This window comes from Narcine bancroftii, chromosome 1, assembly GCF_036971445.1.
Source record: "Narcine bancroftii isolate sNarBan1 chromosome 1, sNarBan1.hap1, whole genome shotgun sequence".
NCBI classification, from domain to species: Eukaryota; Metazoa; Chordata; class Chondrichthyes; order Torpediniformes; family Narcinidae; genus Narcine; species Narcine bancroftii.
Window position 1 is genome coordinate 125,214,039 of NC_091469.1, and position 26,308 is coordinate 125,240,346.

General features: G+C 43.5%; 1 protein-coding gene across 4 annotated transcripts in view; it reads right to left on the reverse strand.

Annotated features, from left to right (window-relative positions):
- The window catches only part of dmgdh (dimethylglycine dehydrogenase), a 158,273-nt gene that overhangs the window by 26,302 nt on the left and 105,663 nt on the right, over positions 1-26,308 (reverse strand). Inside the window, exons 13-14 of one of the 4 annotated variants that reach the window (XM_069938255.1) lie at positions 22,521-22,678; positions 12,041-12,847 (exon numbers count right to left, since the gene is read on the reverse strand). In XM_069938255.1, coding sequence (XP_069794356.1) covers positions 12,842-12,847; positions 22,521-22,678 — 164 coding nt within the window. In that variant the 3' untranslated portion in view covers positions 12,041-12,841. Of the gene's footprint in view, positions 1-12,040; positions 12,851-22,520; positions 22,679-25,709; positions 25,910-26,308 lie in introns of those variants that run through there. The other 3 variants (XM_069938264.1, XM_069938244.1, XM_069938274.1) reach the window with 3 other exon arrangements.

Genomic DNA, 26,308 nt, shown 5'->3' on the forward strand with positions numbered 1-26,308 from the left:
TTGGAGTCAAATTAATATTAAGAACTAAAGACAAGGTATGAAATACCCCTTCCCAAAAATTGGAAAGAGAAGGACATAACCAGAACATAAGATACAGTAATGAGTAACCTTCTTCAGTTATACATTTATCACATTTAGAAGAGAGATTAGAATAGAATTTAGTCATTGGACTTTTGAATAGTGGCCCAGAGTACTACTTTAAATTGGAATAATGAATGTCTATTCATCCTCTCTTTGTTCGACACCTTTTTCAGAATAGATTCCCATCTAGTTTTAGAAATTAACTGTTGAAAATCTTGTTCCCACAGTTTTTAAAAATTCTGTACAGGGAACTAACCCTAGAATTTAAAAGTAATTCATAAAAGCCTGATACCACCCCTTTATAATTAGGTGGAAAATTATAAATCATCCCTATGTAACGAACAGAAGTCAGTGTGAGTCGATTTAACTGATTTACTGGAACACCTGTGTGAACTTATAAGCACAAGCCCCATGATACTTTGCTGCCCCCAGGACCATTATGACATCAGCTTGGAGGGCTGGCATCGCTCCCAATGTCTCGGGGCTCTCAGCCCCATGTGAGCCTGCACCTCCATGACTCAGTTCACTTGTGGATCAGCACAGCCCGCTACATGACTATCCTCCCTCCCCCCACATCCCCACACAAGAACTGGTGTCAGAAAGTGATGTCTATTCATTATATAAAGTTCTTTTGATTAGGCAAGCGACCTTTCCACTGTGAGCATGTTACTGGCATCTGCTGCTCCAGGTCGATGTGCGCTGCCTTGAGGCGATCAGTGGACAATGCTTCTTCCCTGCCTCCAATGACCAGTGCACAAGTTGTTCCATTGTGTCAGAGCACTTTGTAAGGACACTCATAAGGCAGCTGAAGTGGAGTTTAATGTGTAACCCTGTACATAAACACGTACTGGCAGTCCTTGAGCTCCTTTGGGCTGTAAGAGGCAGCTGTGAGGTTGGGACAGGCGCCATGGTGCTGATTTTCTCCCGAAGTCATGTAAGGAGAGCTGTGGGCAGTTCTTTCTGTCCTCAGGCCGGTGGTATGAATTCACCCAGGACTGTAAGCGGAGCTCCATATATGAATTTCGGCGCTGTGCAAATTCCCACTAGCACCTATGGCAAATTCATCAGTCCAATTGGGGCCATTGATTCGAGCCATCAGGCCAGTTTTCATTCGGCAGTGAAACCTCTCAGCGAAGCCATTGGATTGTGAGTGTGTAGAGCTCGTCGAAAGAACCAAAGACTTGTTGATCCAAACCAAGGCTTTTATTAGCAAAAGACAGGAGCTCTTCACAGGTGGCCGACCAGTCCGGAATGATCCGACCTGGCTAGGGACACAACCCTTTAAGGCCCAGACAATAGGCGTGGCTTAGCTCTCAGCCAATCGCTGTAAGCACAGTCTAGATACAGTAACTATATACACTATGTACATTGGTGATAGATCTGTACTATCACAGAGTGGTAGGCCATAGTGCGATATAATTGGATGCCAAGGAGCCGGGATAGCACTGACCATAGTGCTGAGGTGTACTGTGCCTCCTGTTATGTCCGTTGTCAGCCCAAAATGGGCTATCCAATTAGTGATGAGAATCCTGGCACAGGATGTTGTGGATGTGTTCAAGAGTGGTAACCACCTCTGGCCATCTGGTAAACCTATCAACTGTGGTGAACAGGTATTTGGCGCCTCTGGAGATCAGCAGGGGACCAACGATGTCGACTTGCAAATGATTGAAATGCCTGTCCATCGGAGTAAACAACTGGAGCAGGGCTTTGACATGCCTCTGAATCTTTGAGGTCTGGCTGTGTATGCAAGTTCTGGCCCAGTGGCTGACCTGTTTATGCAGGCTGTGCCGCATAACTTGTCAGCAACCAGCTACATCATAGCATGTATGGATGGGTGTACTTAACCATGAAGGCGCCAAGCAGACGATGTCTCCAAAACACCAGAGTGATGAGTCTTGGCTGTCCAATGGATACGTCACACAGAAGCGTAGCCACGGAAGATCCAAATCTTATGTCCTCCGGTTTGAGCCCCAAAATGGTGGTACAGTAGGGTGGTATTTTGTCATCCTGTAGCTGTGCTGCTGCCAGAGCAGTGTAGTTGACCCCAGGAGCCAAAGAGCTGATCAATTGAATGGACGTATGTCTGCCACAAGATTGCCCTTGCCTCCAATGTGCCTGATGGTAGTGGTGTATTCCAAGATGTAGGAGAGATTCCTCTGTTGTCTTGGAGACCAGGGATATGACCTTTTAGCAAAGGGAAGTGACAGGGGCTTGTGGTCCTTGAATACAGTGAAATTCTTCCCTTCCAGGAAGTACCGGAAATGGCAGATGGCAAGGTAAAGGACCAAGAGTGGTGACCTCAAATGCTAACTGAAAAAGGCAAGTGGCTTCCAACTTCTGTCAACCAGCTACTCTAGGATGCCTCCTGCATCTGTGTTTGGAGCATTGACCGTGAGGGCCATGGATGCACTAGCATGGTGGCATTGGCCAATGCATCTTTCACTTTGTCAATGGCTGCAGTCGCCTTCTCGTTCCACTCCAGATCCTTGGGCTGGCCAGAAAGTAGTTTGAAGAGCGGCTGCATGATCCTGGCTGCTGCTGGTAGAAAGCGATGGTAGAAATTTACCATGCCTACAAATTCTTGCAGCCCTTTAACTGTGGAAGGCTGGGCGAACCTGTATATAACTTCCACCCTGGAAGGAAGCGGCACTGCCCCAGGCTGGTCAACTGGCATTTGGCAGGATTGACAGCCAGTCCATATTCGCTAAGGCACTGGCACAGCTGCGTGCTGTGCTCCTGACAGGAGCAGCTGGAAATAATATCATCCAGATAGATGAACACTAAGAACAAGCCGTGGCCTACAGAGTCCATTAGCCTCTGGATAGTTTGTGCTGCATTCTTTAACCCAAAAGGCATACGCAGGAACTTGAACAGTCCAAAAGGAGTGAGGAGCACCATTTTTGGGGCATTGACGGGATGCACCAGGATCTGATGGTATCCCTTAACCAGATCAATTTTTGAAAAGATCTTCGCGCCATGAAGATTGGAGGTGAAATCCTTGATAACGTGAACTGGGTATCTGTCCGCCATTGTGACGTCGTTGAGCTGGTGATAATCACCACAAAGTCTCCAGCCACCAGATACCTTGGGTACCATGTAGAGGGGGGATGCCTATAGACTGTCGGAGCGTCATATTATCCTCAATTTCCTCCAACTCGCGGAACTCCTCCTTGGCAAGTTGCAACTTGTCAGGAGGCAGCCTAGAGGTCCGGTCGTGTACAGGTGGTACCTCTGTGGGGATGTGGTGCCAGATGCCATGCTTTGGCATGGATGAGGAGAATTGGGGAGGGGGGGTATCTATGCTCTGAAACTCCATCAAGATCTTGGCGTAAGCTTTGTGAGAGAAAATCACCGAGTTGAGGTTGAGGTGCCAGTAGAGTGGCCTGGCATAAGGTGAGGAACTGGAAGTCTTAGAGTTCACTAAGTGGTGCCCTTTCATGTTCATGAGGAAGCATTGGGTTCAGAGGAAATCTGTGCCTAGCAGGGCTTGCGATAAGTCTGTCAGTGTGAAGATCCATTTAAACTGGCAGGGGCTGAATTCCAGAGGGATGGTCCACACTCTGTATATTCAGATATTGCTGCCGTTAGCCACAGTGAGGCAAGACCTGGTCTTTCCTGCATGAGCGTCCCAGTTCGTGGGAGCCAATACATAGATCTCTGCTCCTGTGTAAATCAGGAAACACCGACCAGAATGCAGTCCCAAAGATAGAGCAGGCTGTCTCTATGGCTGACCGTCATAGCCATCAACGATGGCCAGCCAAAGCATTTGCTGGATGCAAGCAAGGTGGTCAGCAGTGGTGGGCAGTGGAACCTCAGGGCTGATGATAGTAGCACCACCACTCCTTCCCCAAGCTGTCCTCAGCTGTGTTAGGCTTTCTCTCCAGCACTCAAACAGTATGAGCACCCTGGCATGATGAAGCAACGTGGTTGATGGCTGCTTCATCATATTGACTGTGCTAAAAGGTCTGAGCTGCATTTTTTAACCCAAAAGCCATACGTAAAAATTCGAACAACCTGAAAGGGGTAATTATTGTCGTTTCTCGTGATGTCGTCTGGTTCCACGGGCACCTGGTGATATCCGTGCACCAAGTCCACTTTTGAAAAGATTTTCGTCTCATGCAGATTCACGTAAAAACCTTGAATATGAGGAATAGGGTAGCGATCCAGTATGGTGGCATCGTTGAGCCATCTATAATCTCCACAAGGAGATTGTAACATAGCAACATAATCAATGGCAAGTCTGCCATGTTGCTTAGCCTGCCATAGGGTGTCGGCTTGGGCAGTCAACCTGCAAGGGTCACCGAAGTCATTGTTGGCCAGGAGCAGGCGAATATCCTCCAGCATCTGTTCTAGGAATATCTGCTCAAACAGCAGGCAGGGTCTGTAACTATCCATCAACGCCAGCATGTCGCTCATGAGGCCAGATGGTGTGCGGATGACCAGGCCATCCATATGCAGCAGGTTGACTGCTTGCTCACAGCGGGAGAGCCTGAAAGTGTGTACGAGGAGTGATTTGAGCGCCTCATACCTGTCTTTGCTGGGGGATGCTGCAGAAAATTGACAATCCTGCTGACGGTCTCCTGATCTAGAGAACTCACCTTATAATAGTATTTCGTGGCATTAGCAGTGATTTGCCTAACATGAAACTGAGCCTTAGCCTCCTGGAACCAGACAACAGGCTGTGAGGTCCAGCATGTAGACAACTTCAAAGAGACTGTGTTAGTGTCATTCATCATGAAGTCCAAATTTGCCAATTTGGCCCATCGAGGTCACCAAAAGTAGTGAACAATGACACAGGAGTCGGTGTGAGTTGGTTTGACTGATTTTACTGGAACTCCTGTGTGAGCTTATAAGCACAACCCCCATGATACTTTACTGCCACCAGGACCAATACAACTTTAATCTGGAGGGCTGGGAACACTTCCAGTGTCTCGGGACTCTCAGGCCTAGGTGAGCCTGCACCTCCAAGACCCAATTCACTTGCGGATAAAGTCTTCGGAGATCTTCAAAATTAAACAATTTAAAAAGCTCCGAAACTATAAATAGCAAAAAAAAATGATGTCTAGGAATTTAAAATTTGGTGGATAATTGTTCAAAAGAAGAAAGATTTTGGTCAGTAAAAATATCCCAAAAAAAAGGTATAACTAAATTTAACCACTGATGATAACCTCTATCTTGAACTAAAGGTTTTTAAAAAAAAGGATTACCTAAAATAGGACTAATTAATAAAAATCTATGGTACCCAAAATATTTCCTAAATTGAAACCAGATTCTCAATATGCGTCGAACTACAAAATTATCAGTTAATTTGGATGATAAAAAAGGTAAATGTGCCCCAAGTATCGAAAGAAGAGAATATTTTTTTGGTAAATTTAATTTCTAAATTAATGCAACTAAATTTTCCAAAGAGAAATGTATCTAATATTAGCTGCCCAATAATAAAATCTAAAGTTAGGTAATGCCAAGTCCAATTCTTTTTAATATTTTGAAGAAGACTTTCCTAAGACAGGGGCATTTATTTTTTCAAATAAAGGAAGATATTACAGCAGTTCTATAGATAGACTACAACTCCCAGAAGTCTAGTGAACTGGCACAGGACGTCATAACGTCGTGACGTAACGCATGTGGTTGTGTTTTAAAAGAATACACAAGTGACTCAAGTAAATGAGTTCTGATTTATCTGCAACAATGTGTGTTGTTATTTTGCATTCATCAGCCACAACTGCGTTTTCAGTGGCTACAATTGGTGACCTTGAAGGGTCCAAAATGAGCTTTTGGACCATATGGATACTGCAGCTGTTGCTGTTAAGCTACCGCCCTTCTAGCCGGCAGAACCAGAGCTGTGGTTTCGACAGGCTGAGGCACAATTTCACCTCAGGAAAATCGGGTTGGACGCGACTTGCTATTATCACCTTGTCAGTGCCTTGGACCAAGCTACTGGCACGCGAGTCGGTGATGTCCTGCACGATCCACCAGAGCCTTGAGACTCTAAAAAGCATTGCTGCAGCAAATTTATAGCACGTCCCACAGAGAGAGGGCCGGCAAACTTCCACATGGAGGAGTTGGGTGACTGCTCCCCGTCCGAACTAATGGACGACATGCTGTGCCTGGCATCCAGCCAATGGCCAGATATGTTATTCGATCAGCTTTTCCTGGAGAGGATGACAGAAGACATTAGACTCTTATATTTCAGAGTTCTTTCAAATACCCCAGGACAGTAGCTGCAGAGGCAGACATCCTGTGGCTGGCAGAAAAACACACCAAAAGGTATTCGGACAACATCACTGTATCACAGCTGTCTGCACCCATCACCTCCATTGTTGACACCAGCTCCTATAACGAGGCAACATCTCAAGTCAGGCAGACAGCCTGTAGACACTTCTAGCAGGTGTTTTTACCACCAGCGTTGGGGAGTCAATGCACGTAGATGCCTACCACCCTGTGCATTCTCGAGAAATGGCCTGGCCGACCATCATTAATGGCTGCAATGGCTGGCTGAAAATGTACGAGCCTTCTATATGTTTGGGATCAGCTATCGCAATGTAAATTTTTGGTGGACACAGGATCGGAGGTTAGTGTTTTTCCACCAACCAGTTTCAATACACATTATCCTACCCCTAACCTCCAACTCACAGCAGTCAATAAGTCCAACATTCCCAAGTATGGAACCAAAAAAAAGAATGTTCCCTTCAAGGGGAACATTTACACCTGGCCTTTTATTATAGTGGTAGTGTCATGACCATTACTTGGGGCTGATTTCATTCGAGCTCATTCGTTCATGGTGGATTTAAAAGGGCCAGGCAGAATCGTATGTTCCTGTGCTATGTCGTCAAGCCCTGCATAAGACTGTTGATAAGTTCTCCAGACTTATAGAAACGTTTCCCGAAATTACAACTCTGCAGTTTTTGACCCCCACCATGAAACATGGAGTAACACACCATATTTCTCCCAAGTGTCCTCCCGTTCATGCTAAAGGCACATCGCTTGCCTCTGGAGAAACTGCAATTAGCTAAACAAGAATTCCACAAAATGGAAGAGCTGGGGATAATTCGCAAGTCCAACAGCCTATCGACGTCTCCATTCCATTTAGTCCAAAAACGCACCAGAGGGTGGAGACGTTGTGGAGATTATAGATGGCTCAACGATGCCACCATACTGGATCGCTACCCTATTCCTCATATTCAAGGTTTTTACGTGAATCCGCATGAGATGAAAATCGTTTCAAAACTGGACTTGGTGCACGGATATCACCAGGTGCCCGTGGAACCAGACGACATCACGAGAAACGACAATAATTACCCCTTTCGGGTTGTTCGAATTTTTACGTATGGCTTTTGGGTTAAAAAATGCAGCTCAGACCTTTTAGCAAGTTATGGACACAGCAGGGCATGGCATACCAACATCTTCATTTATCTAGGTAACATATTAGTCACCAGCAAAACTAAAGAAGAGCACATGGAACATCTGCGTACACTCTTTAGACGTCCACGAGAATTTGGACTGATCATCAATCCAGATAAATGCGTTTTCAGACAACAGTCCATAGAATTCCTGGGGCATACAACCATCGACAAGGGCATGGTTCCGCTGCCTTCCAAGATCGACGCCATTACTGAATATCCCAGACCAACCACTGTCAAAGGTCTGCAAGAGTTCTTGGACATGGTTAATTTTTATTGTCGATCCCTCCCAGCAGCAACTCATGTTATGAAGCCTCTGTTCAATCTGCTGTCTGGTAATGCCAAATCTATTCAGTGGACAGATGAAAGGCAAAATGCTTTCATAAAGTCAAAGGAACCATTAGCTCAAGTAACCAGGCTCAGTTATCCAATCCTAAATATAGCCACCGCCCTTTCAACAGACGTGTCTGAAGTCAGACGTGGGGGGAGTTCTGCAGCAGTATATAGATAGACAATGGAAGCCATTGGAGCCTGGTCAGCTCGACAACAGCGACAGTTATCCTTCATTTCGAAATTCTCTACCAGAATAATGCACATTTCTGGAAAGGACAATGTAGTGGCTGATGCACTTTACTGCTCAGTTACACTCGAGGTATCAGCTATTGTCCACGGTACTGACTATGCGGCTCTCACCGCTGCCCAAGCACAAGACGGTGAGATGGGGTCATATCACACCTCATTAACCAATTTACAATGGAAGGATGTGCAAATTGATGGCGATGGCAGGCTGCTCTTTTGCAACATGTCAGCAGGACATCCACACCCAGTGATTCCTGCTTTGTGGAGACATCGCATTTTTGATTCTGTCCATGGTCTTTCTCATCCATCTATCAGATCGACCGTTCATCTAATTTCAGACATTTGTTTGGCACGGTCTGAAGAATGACATCATGCAAATAGCCAGATCTTGTATAGCTTGTCAAAAAGTCAAAATCCAATGGCATATGAAAACACCACTACAACCTTTCCCATGGGTAACTCGCTGCTTCGACTATGTCCATGTGGACATTGTGGGTATTTCTTCACGGTGATCGATAGGTTTACGAGATGACCTGAGGCGGTTCCTATGGCGGCTGCTTCTACAGACTCTTGTGCGTGAGCATTCCTTAATTCCTATGTGGCTTGCTTCGGCCTACCGGCGCACATCACTTCTGACAGAGGACCTCAATTTACATCTTCATTATGGACGGCCTTATCTCAGCTGCTCGGCTCTAGGTTTCATCATACAATTACCTGCAGTCCAACGGGATGGTTGAACGATTCCATCGTCACCTTAAATTAGTCTTAATGGCCCGTTTGGATGGTCCCAACTGGGCAGACGAATTACCATGGGTGTTGCTTGGCATTAGGACAACTCCAAAAGAGGATCTTCACACTTTATCTGTGAAGCTTGTACTCAGCGCACCTGATTTGGCCATAGGTAGCGCTCTGCAGCATTATGTCGATGGACAATGGAAGCCATTGGAATTCTTTAGCTGCCACCTCTGTGAGGCCGAGGTGCGCAGGAGGTTTGAACACGTTCATGTGGACCTGGTTGGACCATTGGCAGTATCTCAAAACATGAGATACATCCTAACAGTGGTGGACCATTTCATGCGCTGGCCAGAGGCCATCCTGTTGCCATCCAGTGACACTGAAACATGTGCTAGGCCATTCATCATCAATTGGATTGAAAAATGGCACTCAAACATTCCAGCAGCTGATGGACACTTTAGGCAGGGATTCGGAGTTTGCATACATTTACTTAGATGACATCCTCATAGCCAGTCAAACTGAGCAAGATCATCACCTGCATTTGCGCCTCCTTTTACAACAGCCATCAACCCTGGCAAATGTCAATTTGGCAGATCCACCATCGACTTCCTAGGACACAAGATCACATCGGGGTCACCAATTGTAGCAGCTACTACGGTAGAGCTACTAAAGTAATACAAACACACACACCAGATTTGTCAACTCAAGACTGACTTTATTCAGGTTTTACAATGTTCTTTTATACCCTGCATGTTCCGGGCTCCACGGGAAAAGGCGGGACATTGCTACTGGAATGCTTTCGATCCACGGGACCAACTGGTTTAAATTGATCCTTGTGAGTGTCCTGCGCCTTCTGGCAGGATACTCCGTAGGACAATACGCCATTGTCCAGCACACAGTACCGCTCTGTTAGGTGAGTATTCACCTGTTTATTTGTTCCGCGGCCCACAGAACCATGCCGGCGACGGTTCGCAACTCCACGCCGTGCGCTCGCTTGGCCCGCTACACAGCCGCCACATCAGCACCTTTGATAAAGAGCTCCTAGTCATATATTTGTCCATCCTTCACTTCCATTACTTTTTGGAAGGCAGACACTTCACCATATTCACAGACCATGAATCCTTTCACTTTGCGTTTTCAAAGGTGTCGGAGCCCTGGTCAGCTTGATAAATAGCAGTTATCCTTCATCTCAGAATTCTCTACCAGAATAATGCACATTTCTGGAAAAGATAATGTAGTGGGTGATGCACTTTCCTGCTCATTTGCGCTTGAGGTATTAGCTATGGACCACGATACTGACTATGCAGCTCTCGCCGCTGCCCAAGCATAAGACTGTGAGATGGCGTCGTATGGATTGTTCCACATGGATCCAGTAAAGATGAAGATCTTAAAGAGCTGCTGAGCAGACTAAGGGATACTGTAGGCAAATTATCCCCTGTACCACCATCATCACATGTCAAACATGTTTCTTTTGTACCACATGAACTGAAGGACTGTGAATAAGTGTTCGTACGTAGAGGAACATATGGACAGCCCTTGCAGGTGCCATACAAGAAACTTTACAGGGTGATAAGACAAACAAGATCAACCTGCATTTTGGACATTGCCGGGCAGTCTCTGTCATTCACAATTGACAGACGGTAACCTGCCCATGTTGACAAAACTGCACCCATTCAACAGCCAGCAGTCTGACACAGGGGTCGATCTCCCAAAAGACTACCAGGTGATAGTGCCGGTTCTGGGGGTGGGGGGGGGGGGGGGTGGTAGGGGGGCTGATAGATAGACTACAACTCCCAGAATCTAGTGAATTGGCACAGGATATCATCACGTCGTGATGTGGTGCGCGCGGTTCAATGTTTTAAAAGAATATGCATGTGACTTGAGTAAACGAGTTCTGATTTACCTGCAAATGTGTGTGTGTCATTATTTCATGTTCATCAGCCACCACTATGTTTTCAGTGGCTACAATGGTAGAATCCAATGAATCAAAAAAAGGATTTTGGAACAGAAACAGACTCAGCTTGAAAAATATATAAAAATTTAGGAAGGATATTCATCTTAATAATATTGATACATCCAATTAATGTCATCGAAAGAGGGGACCACTGTGTCAACGACTTCTTAACATGACTCATTAAGCTAAGAAAATTTTCTTTATAAACAAATTATTGATTTTCTTTTAGTAATACCTAATTGTACTGATTTTTAGCTATTTTAAAAGGAATAGAGGAATCTACAGAGCAAGAAGAACCCAAAACAAACAACTCACTCTTCTGCAAATTTAATTTACATCCTGAAAATTGTCCGAATTGATAAAGAAGTGATAAAATGGAAGGCATTGGCCGATCAGGGTTCGATATATACAACAAGAGGTCATCTGCATAAAGCAACACCTTGTGAACATTTCCTGCTCTTTTGATTCCTGAGATATCAGCCCATTGGCGATAACCCAGTGCTAAAGGTACTAAAGCCAAATTAAATAATAATGGGCTTAGAGGACATCCCTGCCTAGTTCCACAATACAACTTAAAAGGTTTGGATTTCATTGAATTAGTAAAAATTGAAGCTGAAGGAGATAAATATATTCATTAAATCCAATTTTAAACTGGGGAACAAAGTTACATTTCTCTAATACACTGAATAAATATTTCCATTCTTCTCTAACAAAACCTTTTTTGGCATCTAAAGAAATAATACATTCAGAGGACAAAACTGTGGGAGAATAAAGAATATATAACAACCTATGAATATTAAATTGTCTGTAATGTTCCTTAATAAACCCAGTTTGATCTTCAGAAATAACTAAAGGCACAATATTCTCTAATCTATGAGCTAAAATCTGAGAGTACCTTAGTATCAATATTTAAGAGAAAAATTAATCAAAAGGAGGAGCAGTCTAAAGGGTCCTTATTCTTTTTAGCAATAGGAGAGATTGAAGTTTCATAAAAATTATCTGGAAATTTTCCATTAAGAATTGAGTAAAGTCAGAGTTCAAATGGGGTATCAGTAACCTGGAAAATGATTTATAAAACTCCGGAGGGAAGCTGTCGGGACCAGACTGCAAAGAGTTAATGGCTACTGCAATCTCCTGCTCAGAGATAGGCTGCTCCAACTTTAATTTATAGTTAAAATACTAAAAATCCCATGGATTCAATAATTAATTATTAAACAAAAACATTAATGATCATTTAAGAGAAAAGAAATGAGAGGTGAACCTCTCTTTTTTTAATATATTTTATATGAAAAGGACATTACCCTCCCCCAAAAAAACTAAGGAAAAATATACAAGTTTTATAAAGTTCAAACTGAACGATAATCTTTCAAAAAGTCAGCCGTAGCCTTAGGTGATTCTCAATCTAGCTGGAAACCACAACGATGATTTTAAGTTGGCACTATAAAGTTGAGGCATGATTTCTCTGTATGTAGAATGATCTTTCATAACTTCAGGCGGGTAGTCATCGACAATCCTTATGTTCTGATTCTAATAATTTAGAGTCCCTTTCGTTGGGACTCTCTGAGAAGCTGATCTTTGATCTGGAACCGATGTAAACAAAGAATGATTGAACGAGGCTTCACACCAGGCGCAGATCTAGAGATGCGCTCTGTCCACTTCAGGGGGAGTAGGCAAAAAATCATGTTCAAAATCCTTGCAGAGAAACCCAGCGAAGAATTCGGAAAACTGGCCTCATTCGGTTCCCTCTTCCAAATTAATGATTCTCAAGTTGTTTCTTTTATTTCTCACTTCTAAGTCTGTGACCTTCTTCAATAATAAATTGTGAGATTTTTTTAAATTTACAGATTATCAGTATGTACATCATCCAACAGGGTATCATGAGTTTCAACAGTTCTTTTCAGTTCCTTAACTTTGGAGTCATGTTCTTTGATGAAGTCACGCAATTCACCCAGATTTTCAGCGACTTGAGCAACAGAGGCTTGCATTTCTTTAGACTCCTTTTTAAACTCTTTAACATCCTTACTCAAGTCCTTGATGTACTTCATTAGAGGCAAAAATCTTCTGAGGTAGAGGCTTCTTCTTTTCTCCAGCTTTAATTCTACTAGTAAAAATGTAATAAATGTAAAATAAACTGGGAAAGGAGAAAAATTAAAACTAAGAAAGAACTCCATATTAAGGAAAAAGTAGTTTAAAGAAAGTAAGGTGTGGGAGCTAAAAAATGTTATGAGCAGCTACAAAATGTGTTATTCCATTCACCACCTGCACAGAACATCCCAATTTGTTCTGAAGATTATACTGCCTGACTCATAGAGAATCACCATAAAATAGCACCTAAGGTGTAACCTCATACTTGGGTGAGAAATAAAAACAGCTTCTACAAACAGACAGACCCCTGAATCCTGCATCCTTAATGTAGATGATCAGCTGACTTGAAGAATTAAGCAAGATCCAGCTTGAGTGGCATTCTTCTCTTGAGGTTAAACCGAGTGTGAGTGATGATCTCAGCTCCTTCCTCTTTGACTTTAATATTCTCCGTGAGTTTATGAGTGACTGTTGAAATAGCAAGTACCTCAGAAAGGGGTTTAGAAACAAGAAGGAATAACAATGGAGAGAGACACCTCCTCCATCACCACAGTTCAGGCCCCAAACATTCAATTCACATTTCACTTGCAAATCTTTGGGGGTCATCTACTGCATCCAGTCCTCCCGTTGTGGTCTCCTCTCTGTCAGAGAGACTGGGCACAGACTGGGAGATTACTTTGTTGAGCATCTCAGTTCTGTCTGCGGCAATAGCAGGGATCTCCCAGTGGTTACCTATTTCAGTTCCGCCCCATTCCCTGGCTGTCCATTGTCTCATGTACTGCCAGATTGAGACCACACGCAAATTGGAGGAACAACACCTCATCCTCCATCTGGAAAACCTCCATTTGGATGGCATTAACATTGACTTCTCTGGTTCCGCAGCCCCTCCCCATCCCGATAACTCCTTTCCTCTCTCTCTCTCTCTCTCCTTTTCTTTCTGTCTCCTTTTCCCCAGCTCCTGTCCTCCTATCCATACCTAATTAACACCTTTTGTCTGCTGGACCGTGCTTCTCCCCCTGCCATTTCTTTCCTTCTCCCCACCTTTTTAATTCAGATGCATGCCAGTCTTTTATTCTTACATTGAAGAAGGGATCAGGCCCGAAATATCGCTTATACTGCAGCAGGATGCACTGATCCGCAAGCGAACTGGGTCATAGAAGTGCAGGCTTGCACGGGGCTGGCATCACAATGGTTCCAGTGGCGGTGGGGGGGGGGGGGGGTGGGGGGAGGGTGGTGGTGGGGGGGGGGGAGGGTGGTGGAGGGAGATGCAAAGGATTATGGGGGTCAGGCTGGTCAGCTCTCAGAGAGTTTCAGTAAAGTCAGCTTGCTGGTTCAGCTCACTCACAGCTTCTATCTGGTTTTTCTTTCGTTCACTGCACAGCACACCAACCACAGTGGTGACCTCGATGGTCCAAAATGGCATTTTGGACCCCACGATGAACGACATGAGTGTACAGAGTGCACAGATTGCAGCCTCTCTGAAGCTGCCGACTATTTTGACTTCATAGCCGCTAGTCTGGTTTGAACAGGCTGAGGCCCAGTTTCAGATCAGGCAGATCACTGCAGTCGCCACAAGGTTCGCTCAACCAGGAGAATGCCAATGAATCATCGCCTTCTTACATCAGCCACAGGAATGAGGCAATTAAGGCGCTCTTTAGCTGCAACTTAGGCCTGTCCCGCTGCGAACAAGTGGCACGACTGCCATTTGGAATTTAATACAGATAAATGTGAGGTGCTGCATTTTGGAAAGGCAAATTTAAATAGGTCATATACATTGAATGGTAGACAATTGAGGAGTGCAGAGCAACAAAGGGATTTAGGAGTTATGGTAAATAGTACCCTCAAGGCTGATACCCAGGTAGATGGTGTGGTGAAGAAGGCATTTGGAATGTTGGCCTTCATAAATCGGAGTATTGAATTCAAGAGTAGGGAGGTTATGATGAAATTGTACGAGGCATTGGTGAGGCCAAATTTGGAGTACTGTGTACAGTTTTGGTCACCAAATTATAGGAAAGATATAAACAAAATAGACAGAGTGCAGAGAAGGTTCACGAGAATGTTGACGGGATTTCAGGGTGTGAGTTACAGGGAAAGGTTGTGCAGACTGGGGCTATTTTCTCTGGAGCGTAGAAGATTGAGAGGGGACTTGATAGAGGTGTTTAAGATTTTAAAAGGGAGAGACAGAGTAAATGTGGATAGGCTTTTTTCAATTAAGAAAGGGGGAGATTCAAACTAGAGCACATGGTTTAAGATTGAAGGGGGAAAATTATAAGGGGAACATGAGGGGAAATTTCTTTACGCAGAGGGTGGTGGGGATGTGGAATGAGCTTCCAGCAGACGTGGTCGAGACGGGATCATTGGTTACATTTAAGGAAAGACTGGATCGTTACATGGATAGGAGGGGACTAGAGGGGTATGGTCCGGGTGCTGGTCAGTGGGACTAGGAGGGTGGGGATTTGCTACGGCATGGACTAGTAGGGCCGAACTGGCCTGTTCTGTGCTGTAAGTGGTTATATGGTTATACATGGATGCAGCTGCCCTTATAAATGATATGCTGGTGTCAATGGATAGCCACAGGCCCTGCTTACCGTTCAAGTAAATATTTCTCAAACAGATGCCGGAAGACATCTGCCTACTCGCAGACAATGACTTCAGCGACCCATACAGGTTAGCAGCCCATGCGGATGTCCTGTGGCATGCCAAACAATATGGCAGGGCATCTGTTGACCTACTTGCTGCTTCACACCCAGTGACTCATCTCTCTCCCACTCCACTGAGGAGGCTGGCGACAGCCGCAACAGATAGAGACTCAAAGCGGTGGTGTTCCTACCATCAGAAATGGGGTTCTGGAGCCCACTGCTACTGTCCACCTTTCTCTCATCTAGGAAACGCCAGGGCCGGCTGTTGCTGATGGCTACGATGGTTGGCTGCCAAGACAGCCCCCTTTATCTATGGGACTGACACTTATGGGTGGTGCTTCCTCGTGGACAGAGGGGCGTAGGTCAGTATCTTGCCCCCCCTTGATCAAGACACCAGTGCCAGGATGTCGGGACCATCCCTCTCCACTGCCAACAATAGCACCATCCTACTTGAGTTTGGCTCCTGCTGTTTTACCTGGACCTTCACTTTTGGCTGACATGTCTCAGCACCTTCTAGGCGCAGACTTCCTTCGAGCCCACAGCCTCCTGGTGGACCTGAAAATGTGCCTAGCAGGATTCCTGGCCATTATAATGCCAAAGGTCTCCACCACGGTCCTAAAACATGGTGTCCAGAACCCTGTACCTATGCAGGATCCACCACTACACACCCGTGCACCCAGGCTTCCTCCCAACAAGCTGTGGCTCACCAAGGAAGAGTTCAGGAAGATGGAGGAGTTGGGAATCATTCAGCACTCTGACAGCCCATGGGCCTTTCCTCTACACATGGTGCCAAAGTCTTCTGGGGGATGGAGACCTTGTAGGATCTACCGCCAGGTCAATGACTTCACGACAGCTGACCAGTACTCATTCCCCATATCCAGGAATTTACAGCCAATCTACATGGAGCGAGAATCTTCTCAAAAATTGACCTGGTCCAGGGGTACCACCAGATCCCTGTGCACCCCAGCAACAGCCCCAAGACAGCCCTCATCACTCCATTTGGCCTTTTTGAGTTCCTCTGCATGCCATTCTGCCTCAAAAATTGAGCACAGAATTTCCAGAGACTCATGGACTCAGTTGGGCCCAGACTGGATTGCTTTTATCTACGTAGATGACATCCTCATCACCAGTAGTTCATGACAGGAGCACCTAACACACCTGCATCTGCTCTGCCAGTGACTGAGGAACTACAGCTGAGCCATCAACCCAGTGAAATGTCAATTTGGCCTGACGGCCATCGATTTCCTTGGGCATCACATCGATCGACACGGGGCGGCCCTCTTCTGTCAAAGTTGAGGCCATTCGTAAGTTCGCCAACCCAACTATGGTCAAGGTTTGCAGGAGTTCATTGGAATGGTCAACTTCTACTATCAGTTCCTGCCATCAGCTGAAAGGACCATGCAACCTCTTTTCAAGCTGCTGTCTAGACACACCAAAGAACTCAGCTGGGACGCCAGAATCCTGGCAGGGACCTTGGCTAAGCCTTCTCAGGAGATTTTAAACTAGAATAGTTATTGGGGGAGGGGCGGGGGAATATGGAACCAAATGGAAGAGAACGGCAAGGAGAAGGTTAGATTGCAAACAGAGAAAGCTTGTAGACAGTGTTTGAGTGTAGAAAGGCAGGTGATAGAGAAGGGAGATGCTCTGTACAAAGATGGAGGGGAAATGATAGAAAAACATAATAGAGTTGTTTGTAAAGATAGGGGCAGAGAGTAAGAAGTGGGAAATCTCTGAAATGCATATATTTTTATACTAGGATGAGCTGAGGGTATGGATTGACACTTGGCAGTATGACGTGATAGCGATTAGTGAAACATGGTTGCGGGAGGGATGTGTTGCTTTAGGTGTAATAGAATCAGAAGGGCAAGAGGGGGCAGTGTTGCATTGCTTGTCAGAGAAAATATTACCGCAGTGCTTAGGCAAGATAGATTAGAGGGCTCATCAAGGGAGCCTATTTAGGTGGAATTGAGGTATGGGAAAGGGGTAGTTACACTTATAGGGGTGTATTATAGACCACCTAATGAGGAACAAGAACTATAGCAGCTCATTTGTAGGGAGATAGCAGATATTTGTAATAAGCACAGGGTTGTGATTGTGGGAGATTTTAATTTTCCAACTATAGATTGGGAAACCCATTCCATGACAGGGTTGGATGGTTTGGAGTTTGTAAAATGTGTGCAGGATCATTTTCTACAGCAATACATAGAGGTATCAACTAGAGAAGTGACAGTATTAGATCTATTGTTGGGGAATAAGATAGGTCAGGTGATGGAGGTATGTATTGGGGAGCACTTCGGGACCAGTGATCATAATGTCATTAGCTTCAATATAATTATGGAAAGGGATAGGACAGGGACAAGGGTTGAAGTTTTCAAGTGGGGGAAAAGCTAGATTTGAGGAGGTGCGAAAGGATTTACAAGGAGTGGATTGGGACAATTTGTTTTACAGGCAGGATTTAGTAGAGAAATGGAGGTGTTTTAAAGGTGAGAGTTTGAGGGTGCAAAATCTTTATGTTCATGTTAGATTAAAAGGCAGGGACAAAAGTTTGAGAGAGGCATGGTTTTCAAGGGATATTGGAAACTTGGTTTGAAAAAAGAGAGAGACTTACTATAAATATTAGAAACAAGGAAAAAAGATGTTCGGAGAATACATTGAATGTAAAAAGAATCTTAAGAAAGAAATTAGAAAAGCTAAAAGAAAGTACGAGGTGGTATAGCAAACAGGGTGAAAATAAATCCAAAAGGTTTCTATAAATATGTTAATAACAAAAGGAGAGTGAGGGATAAAATTGGTCCATTAGAGAATGAGAGCAGACAACTGTATGTGGAGACAAATTGAGATGGGGGAAATTTTGAACAAGTTCTTTTCTTCATTGTTCACTAAGGAGGAGATTGAATTATGCTGGGTAAAGGAAGCAAAGAGGGTAATTATGGAAACTATAGTGATTAAGAAAGAAGAAGTACTAGAGGTTTTGAAGCATATTAAGGCGGATAAGTCTCCAGGACCTGATGGGACTTTCCCCAGGACCTTGAGAAAAATTAGTGAGGAAATAGCAGAGGCTCTGACAGTGATTTTTCCAAATATCCATAGAGACTGGTATAGTGCCAGAGGATTGGCCTATTGCACATGTGGTTCCTTTGTTTAAAAAAAGGTTCAAGGAGCAAGCCTTGCAATTATCGGCTTGTAAATTTGACATCTGTGATAAGTAAATTAATGTCTTCTCAGAGATAGTATATACAAGTATCAGGAGAAAGAGAGGGTCTGATCAGGAACACGCAATAAGGATTTGTGCTTGAAAGGTCATGTTTGACCAATCTTGTTGAATTTTTTGAAGAGGTGACTCAGAATGTTGGTGAGGATAGAGCAATGGATGTCATCTATACGGACTTCGGTAAGGTCTTCAATAAGGTTCCGCATGGAAGGTTAGTTAGGAAGGTTCAGTCGTTAGGTATTAATTTTGAGATAGTCAAATGGATTCAACAGTGGCTGGAAGGGTACGCCAGAGAGTCATAGTGGATAACTGTTTATCAGCCTGGAGGCCGGTGACAAGCAGTGTGCCTCAGGGATCTGTATTGAGGCCTTTGCTGTTTGTCATTGTGACAGATTATGTTATATTTTATATTGCATAAAATAGATATGTTTTAGAGGGTTTTGGTAGATATGTTTTAAAGGAGATAAATTGTGGGTTTTTTTTTAGTTAGGTCACAAAAAGATACAAACACTTCAAAAAACAGATCTCATTTAAAATGCCAGAGCTCTGTTCAAGCCAGACAGTTCAGGCTCCGAGTGCCTTTGCACAAACTTTGAAGAATGCCTTCAGAGACTTCACAAGTAGGTGCTAATTGGACATGCTGTGGAGTAATAGATTATTATTTTGAAAATCAACAGATGAACGAACTCGGAAGATTAGATCCGGTGCTACAGTCTGTCTGAGAACAGTTTGATGTTCTAAGAAGGTCAAACAGGGTTTTCTCTGAGAGAGAGAGAATTCAGCTCTACCGTTCAGCAGCAGCAGCTGGGACTGGAACAGGACAAGCTGACAAACTGGTGGAAAAACCCCATTTTGAAGACGGGTTGTGAGTTCTTAGTTTAGCCTGGTCTAAGTCCTTGTGGTCCATACAATAGGAGATGGCTGACTGTATAATGTTTCACTTGAAATAAAGGAAAAAGAAAAGGAACTCTGTGGTGACCTGAAAGGAAGAGGTTATCATCTGGAAAACCCCGATGGGGCAAGTTTCTTTGGCAAGACACTGAAGTGGCTGATCGGAGGGAATCAGTTTGTGGGTGTCCAATGAGCAACAAATCTCTCTCTGAAAACCAACAAGAACCTTCCTGAGCAGTAGCCATTTTTCTTTCAAGCACCAAAGCCTGGTGAAGGTTCATAAATGTTAAATTCTATGCACAGTATAAGAATTGCCTGATACCAGTGAAGTTGGAGGAGTGAGAAGTGAGATTGGACTGTGAATCAAAGAATTTTCTGAACTTACACACACATGCACTTAGAATTAGAAGGGGGTTATGTTAGATTAAGTTAAGTTAATAGTAATAAGTTAAAATTTGATCCTATTTTCATGTTTAAAGATAATTAAAAGCAACTTTTGTTTAAGTAACCATTTGTCTTGGTGAATTTCTATTGCTGCTGGGTTTTGGGGTCCTCTGGGCCCATAACATTCATATACATTAATGATCTGGATGATGGGGTGGTAAATTGGATTAGTAAATATGCTGATGATACTAAAATAGGTGAAATTGTGGATAATGAAGAAGATTTTCAAAGATTACAGAGGGATTTGGACTGTGTAGAAGAGTGGGGTGAAAGGTGGCAGATGGAGGTTAATGATGAGAAATGTAAAGTGCTTCATTTTGGAAGGAATAATCAAAACAGGACATATGTAGTAAATGGGAGGGCAATGAGGAATCCAGTGGAGCAGAAAGATCTAGAAATAATGGTGCATCATTCCCTGAAGGTAGAATCTCATGTGGATAGGGTGGTAAAGAGGGCTTTTGGTGTGCTGGCCTTTATAAATCGAAGCATAGAATACAGGAGTTGGGAAGTGATGTTGAGACTATACAGGGCATTGGTGAGGCCAAATTTAGAGAACTATGTGCAGTTCTGGTCACCGAATTATAGAAAGGATACCAACAAGGTAGAGAGAATGCAGAGAAGATTTACGAAAATGTTACCTGGATTTCAGAATCTAGATTACAAAGAAATATTGAGCAAATTAGGTCTTTATTCTTTGGAGCATAAAGGTTGAGAGGGGATTTGATAGAGGTATTTAAGATTATGAGAGGGATAGATAGAGTTGATGTGGATAGGCTTTTTCTATTGAGAGTAGGAGAGATTGAAACAAAAGGTCATGAGTTAAGAGTTAAGGGGCAAAAGTTTAGAAGTAACATGAGGGGGGAACTTCTTTACTCAGAGAGTGGTGGCTGTGTGGAATGAGCTTCCGGGAGAATTAGTGATGGCAGGGTCAATTTTGTCATTTAAGGAAAAATTGGATAGATACATGAATGGGAGGGGAATGGAAGGTTATGGGCAGGGTGCAGGTAGATGGGACAAGAGGAGAGTACTTAGTTGGGTTCAGACTAAAAGGACCAAAATGGCCTGTTTCCCTGCTGTAATTGTTATATGGTTATATGGTTTGGAGTCCAAATCCATAGATCTCTCAAGGTTTCCGCAGAGGCTGATAGATTAGTTAAGAAGGCCTATGATATGCTGGGCTTCATTGTTCAGATGATGTTGCAGCTTTATAAATCTCTGGTGAGACCACACTTAGAATATTGTGTTCACTTCTGGTCACGTCATTACAGAAGGGATGTGGAAGCTATGGAAAGGGTGCAGAGGAGATTTACCAGGATGTTGCCTGGATTGGGAAGTATGTCTTATGAGGCAAGGTTAGCAGAGCTAGGGATTTTTTCTTTAGAGCAAAGAACCATGAGAGATGACTAAATAGAGGTCTACATGATTATGAGAAACAAGGATAAGGCAGACAGCCAACACCTTTTTCCAAGGCCGGGAGTAATAAATACCTGAGGATATCTGTACAAAGTGAAGGGAGAAAGGTTTAAAGGAGATATCAGGAGTAAGATTTTTACACAGAGAGTTGTGACTGTCTAGAATGCATTTCTAGGGGTAGTGATGGAGGCTGGAATGATAAGGGCATTTAAAAGATTCTTAGACAGGCACATGGATGAAAAAAATGGACCGTTACAAGGTTGGGAGGGTTTTGTTATAAGGCCGAAGGGCCTGTACTGTGCTGTTACATTCTGTGTTGTATGTTCAAACAGCTTAGATCAGCCATTCTCAATCATTTTTGGCTCTGGCCCCCTGAGGACTCTGCTCAAAATTTATGGGCCCCTTTACTTAAGAAGCAGTCAAGTTTAGTTGGTTTCTTCCATACTTCTCTCCTACTGATTACATAAAAACCATTTAAATATTTTATAATTTCAATCCATGATCTCCCTTAAATGTACTATGGTCCCCTTGAGGATGGCTGGCTTACATTCTCCAAAAATGAGATGAGACAAGGAGACAGAAGAAGCTACAAATATTGATATCTGGAACAAAAAAAACAAATTGCTGTAGGAACTCGTGAGCCAAGCAGCATCGGTGAAGAGAAAGGGATGGCCAATGTTTTAGGTTGGAACCCTGCATCAGGAACCAGCAGGTGTGAGAGTAAAGGAAATAGAGAGGGAGGATTCAAGAGGACAGCAATGTACTTCTCACCTGCAAAATAATTTTGAATTTCTTTCACTAAATTTTCTTCAATGACTGTGGGCAAACAGACTCCTTACCTACAAATCTGACCTGCCCCTCCAAAAATCCAGTCCAATGGGAAACGTCCAAAGCCCAAGTGTTAAAACAATCTCAACTTCAAACTGATGGCATCAAGCAGGTTGAATTTTTTTTGATAAAACATGCTTCCAGTCAAATATAGTCTACTTCTTTTACCATTCTATTATTGAGCCATTCCTGTTGAATAACCATCCAGCCCCACATCCCAGAGAGTTAGGAAAGAACATATTTAATATCTCTTTGCTACTGACCTCCGCTCCCCAACTTCTAAATGCTTTCTCAAGCCGCAAAGAGTTCATGGCATATGCTCCAAAGTTGTCAATTCCAAATTCCTGGCCTGCTTCCATGATACAATGATAGAGGGCAGCAGTGTCCTCTCGTTTATGGTATAGTTCCCAGCCGAGCTCACCTAGAGTTACAGTGGAGAAATCAGTCAATCGTGAATCATTTTTAGTGAATTAATATTATTCATCTTCACTTCATAAAGAGTAGGAGCAGAGGTGTAACACTTCAAGGTACTTGGAATGCAGAGCTGCAGAATATTGCCATTCTATTGTGAGCTATTGGGACGCAAATGAAGATGATCATAACAGGACTACAAAGTATAATAAAACTTTGATTCTCTCTTAGAATTTACCTTTCTTTAATTTTTTTCCATTATTGTTACAAAGTTTAAATCATTATTTATTGATTTACTTTTAATTTCTATCTGTCTATCCTCAGAAGATCAACCTCAGTATAATCCTCTAGTTGTGAGTGGTAGCGTAACTGCAGTTCAGTAAGTGAAGCCAATAACAGCGTCGTCCTGCAAGCTGTGCAGAAGGAAACATCTGTAACACTTGTCCTTTAAATGTGGGGAATAAGACAGGAAAAACAAGTAGAAAAAGGGCATTTAATAAGATCTTCCACCTCATCTTCCCTTCCATTTCTTCAGACCTCTTGACTCCCATCGTGCCCAACAATCTTTGAATCACAGTCTAAAATGTACTCAATAGCTGACCATTCACTGATTAAAAATTTTAATGATTCACAACGTTTGGTGTACAGAAATGTACCACAGCTCTAAATGGCTGACACCCTATTTGGAGGTTTTAATTCTGGTTCTACACACTCTTGTCAGGGAAAATGATTTATCGATAGAAACATTGACCTCTGGAGATTTCATTTCCACTCAGGTTCGGAAATACTAAGTGACATCCAAAGGTGGAATCGCCACCCTGTTTCTACTGCACATCGAGAAAAATGGGAGATAACAAGGGAATGCAGAAATCTGCATCAAAAGCCAACTACACATATTTCCACCCTATCTCGTGCAAAGTTGCCACCCCTTTCTCCCCTTTTATTCACCTCCACCACATCCACTCTCAAAATGAGGTCTTCCATTCCAGACCATCTGAAATGTCCTCTTTTGAAGGTTCAAGGTTCAAATTTCTTATCAGAGTACATACACAACACATACAACCCTGAGATTCTTTTTCCCACAGGCCAGGCAGAATTTCTATGCATCGGTTGTGCAAAAAAAAACTGTATTTAAGAAAAGCTACAAATATAAAAGAGAAAAATATAAACAAGGAAGTGCAAACAAATTGAGCAATACAGAAAATGAATATTCAATAATAAAGAAAATGCAAAGTAAAAGTCTTTAAATAAATCTCTGATTGAGTTTGTTGTTTAAGAGTTTGATGGTGGAAGGGTAGCAACTGTTCTTGAACCTGGTGGTATGAGTCTTTCCTGATGGCTGCAGCAAGAAGAGAGCACGTCCTGATAGTATGAATCCTGCTGCTCTCTGCCTGCAGGATTCCATGTAGATTTTACCCAATGGTGGGGAGAGTTTTGCCTCTGCTGGACTGGACGGTCAGTATCTACTACCTTTTGCAGGGCTTTCTGCTCGGAGATATCGGTGCCCCCACACCAGGCTGTGATGCAGCCAGTCAACACACTTTCCACTATAGATCAGTAGAAGTTTGCCAAAGTTTTAGATGTCATTCCAAACCTCTGGGAATGTCCTTCCTTCACAATGACATTCATGTGTTGGACCATGAAAGGTCCTCTGAGATGGTGATTCCCAGGAATTTAAATTTCCTTTTCACTGCACCTGATCCCCCACTGGTCATACACCTGTGTTTTTCAGCTCACCTTCTGCTGGTTGAAGGAATCCTCTCTCACATTTTCAGTTTCTCAGTCATCCCTCTCACACTCCTGCCCTCAAGAACAAAATTGAGAGTTTTCCTGAACCTCACTTTTTACCCACTGGCCTCTGGATCCAGTGCCTTGTCGTTTGACCTTTCCATCAGCTACAATGAGCTACCACCACCAGCTTCCTCTCCCCCACCCCCCCCACTGCCCCACCATTCACTTTGCAACTCCTTTGTCCATTCATCTCTCCTTAACCACCTCCTTATGACCCCTGACATTTTTCCCTACAAAGGCTCAACCCTTGTTCTTATCCCCTCTACTTCACCACTGCCCAGTGACATACAGAGCCTGTCCAAGGATTCATGTGCAGCACCTCCAATCTTTTACCCTATTTGGCGACTGTTTTGCAGATCATCAATATTGTGGATAATGGGCATCCCAAGTTCCTGCTTGCATGCCATTTCAACACACCCCATCCCATTCTCATACTGACCTGTCCATGTTCCGCCTTCTCCACTGCTAGGGTGAGGTCCAATTCAAAGTAGAGGAACAACAACTTGTATACTACGTGCCTTTTGCTGCAGGAACTTAGCAAGTCAAGCAGCATCAGTGGGAGGAAAAGATTGTATGTTTTGTCAAAATCCTTTCTCACCAATGTCACCTTCCTTACGTATCAGGTTCTAGCACTGGTAGATTTTGTTCTCACATCATTCTCCACAAGTTGTCTCCACCTTCAACCTCCTCTGGCCTAGCTTGCTCCATCTGCCATTTTTTATTTCTTGCTTATCAATCATCTGTCTCTCATCTCCAGCACTTACCTATTCCATCTGTCAATCTTCCTTCACCCTCTGTGGTTCACCAATCCCCTTCTGGGCCCTATCTCAACCCTCCCACCCTCACCTACTTGTACCCACTATCTTTACTCTCCACAATCACGATGAAGGGTTTTGACCTACCCAAATCATTGATAGTCCCTTCCCATCCCTACCGATTCTGCTCGACCCACTGAGCTTCCTCCAACAGATTTTTTTTATTGCAAGCAAAAAAAGAGATGCGAGAAACATGGGAACCCTTGTGCTGTTAAACAGTGAAGGCTTGTTTTTCTGATGGGTGAACGTGGAATAAGAGTCTAAGATTAGCGCACTAATAGTTTACAGTAGCACTGGCGATTCTTCATTAAGAAAAGGTTAAGACACCACTCAATACCAAAATAATGTCATTGCATTTAGTTCTTGTCACTTTCCTTGATATGGATCTAAGAAAAAAAATGACATACCATCTCCCAGCCATTCTCATACTGACCTGTCCATGCTCCGCCTTCTCCACTGCTAGGGTGAGGCACTAGTGTCACTGAAGCTTAGGACATTGCAAGTTTAATCTGCGTCACTGTATTGAAGAACTGGACTTTGTTTGTAGTATAAGTGGTTGACCAAGGCCAGGATTGATCAAACTGAATCTGCTTATGTGGAACATTTGGGTAGTTGACATTGGATTGCTGAGTCATCTTAAATTATAAAAAAACCATGCACATTGAAACCAAAACACACAAAGATTGTTCTCCATAATACTCATGGGCAGATAATATTTGTGTCTGTATGGAAATGTGAGTGAGCGTATTTGTGGAGATGGTGGGGGCAATGATTGTTGCATGAATCACACAGCTTCTCAATAATGTTACCTGTGGCAATACTTGACTGCAACAATGGATTGGATTGAAGGGTTTGAAGTGACATGAGATTAATAAATCCAAGTAAAACAGAAAATGCTGGAAAGATGGAAATGTGATTTGATTGCTTGTTTCAAACCTTTGTTTGAGTTGTGACTGCTTGTTGAACCCTGCTTTTGAAATTTGGTTTCAAAGTTTGTTTGGTTTGAAAGTTTGTCTTTGGTCATAGAAAAAAAA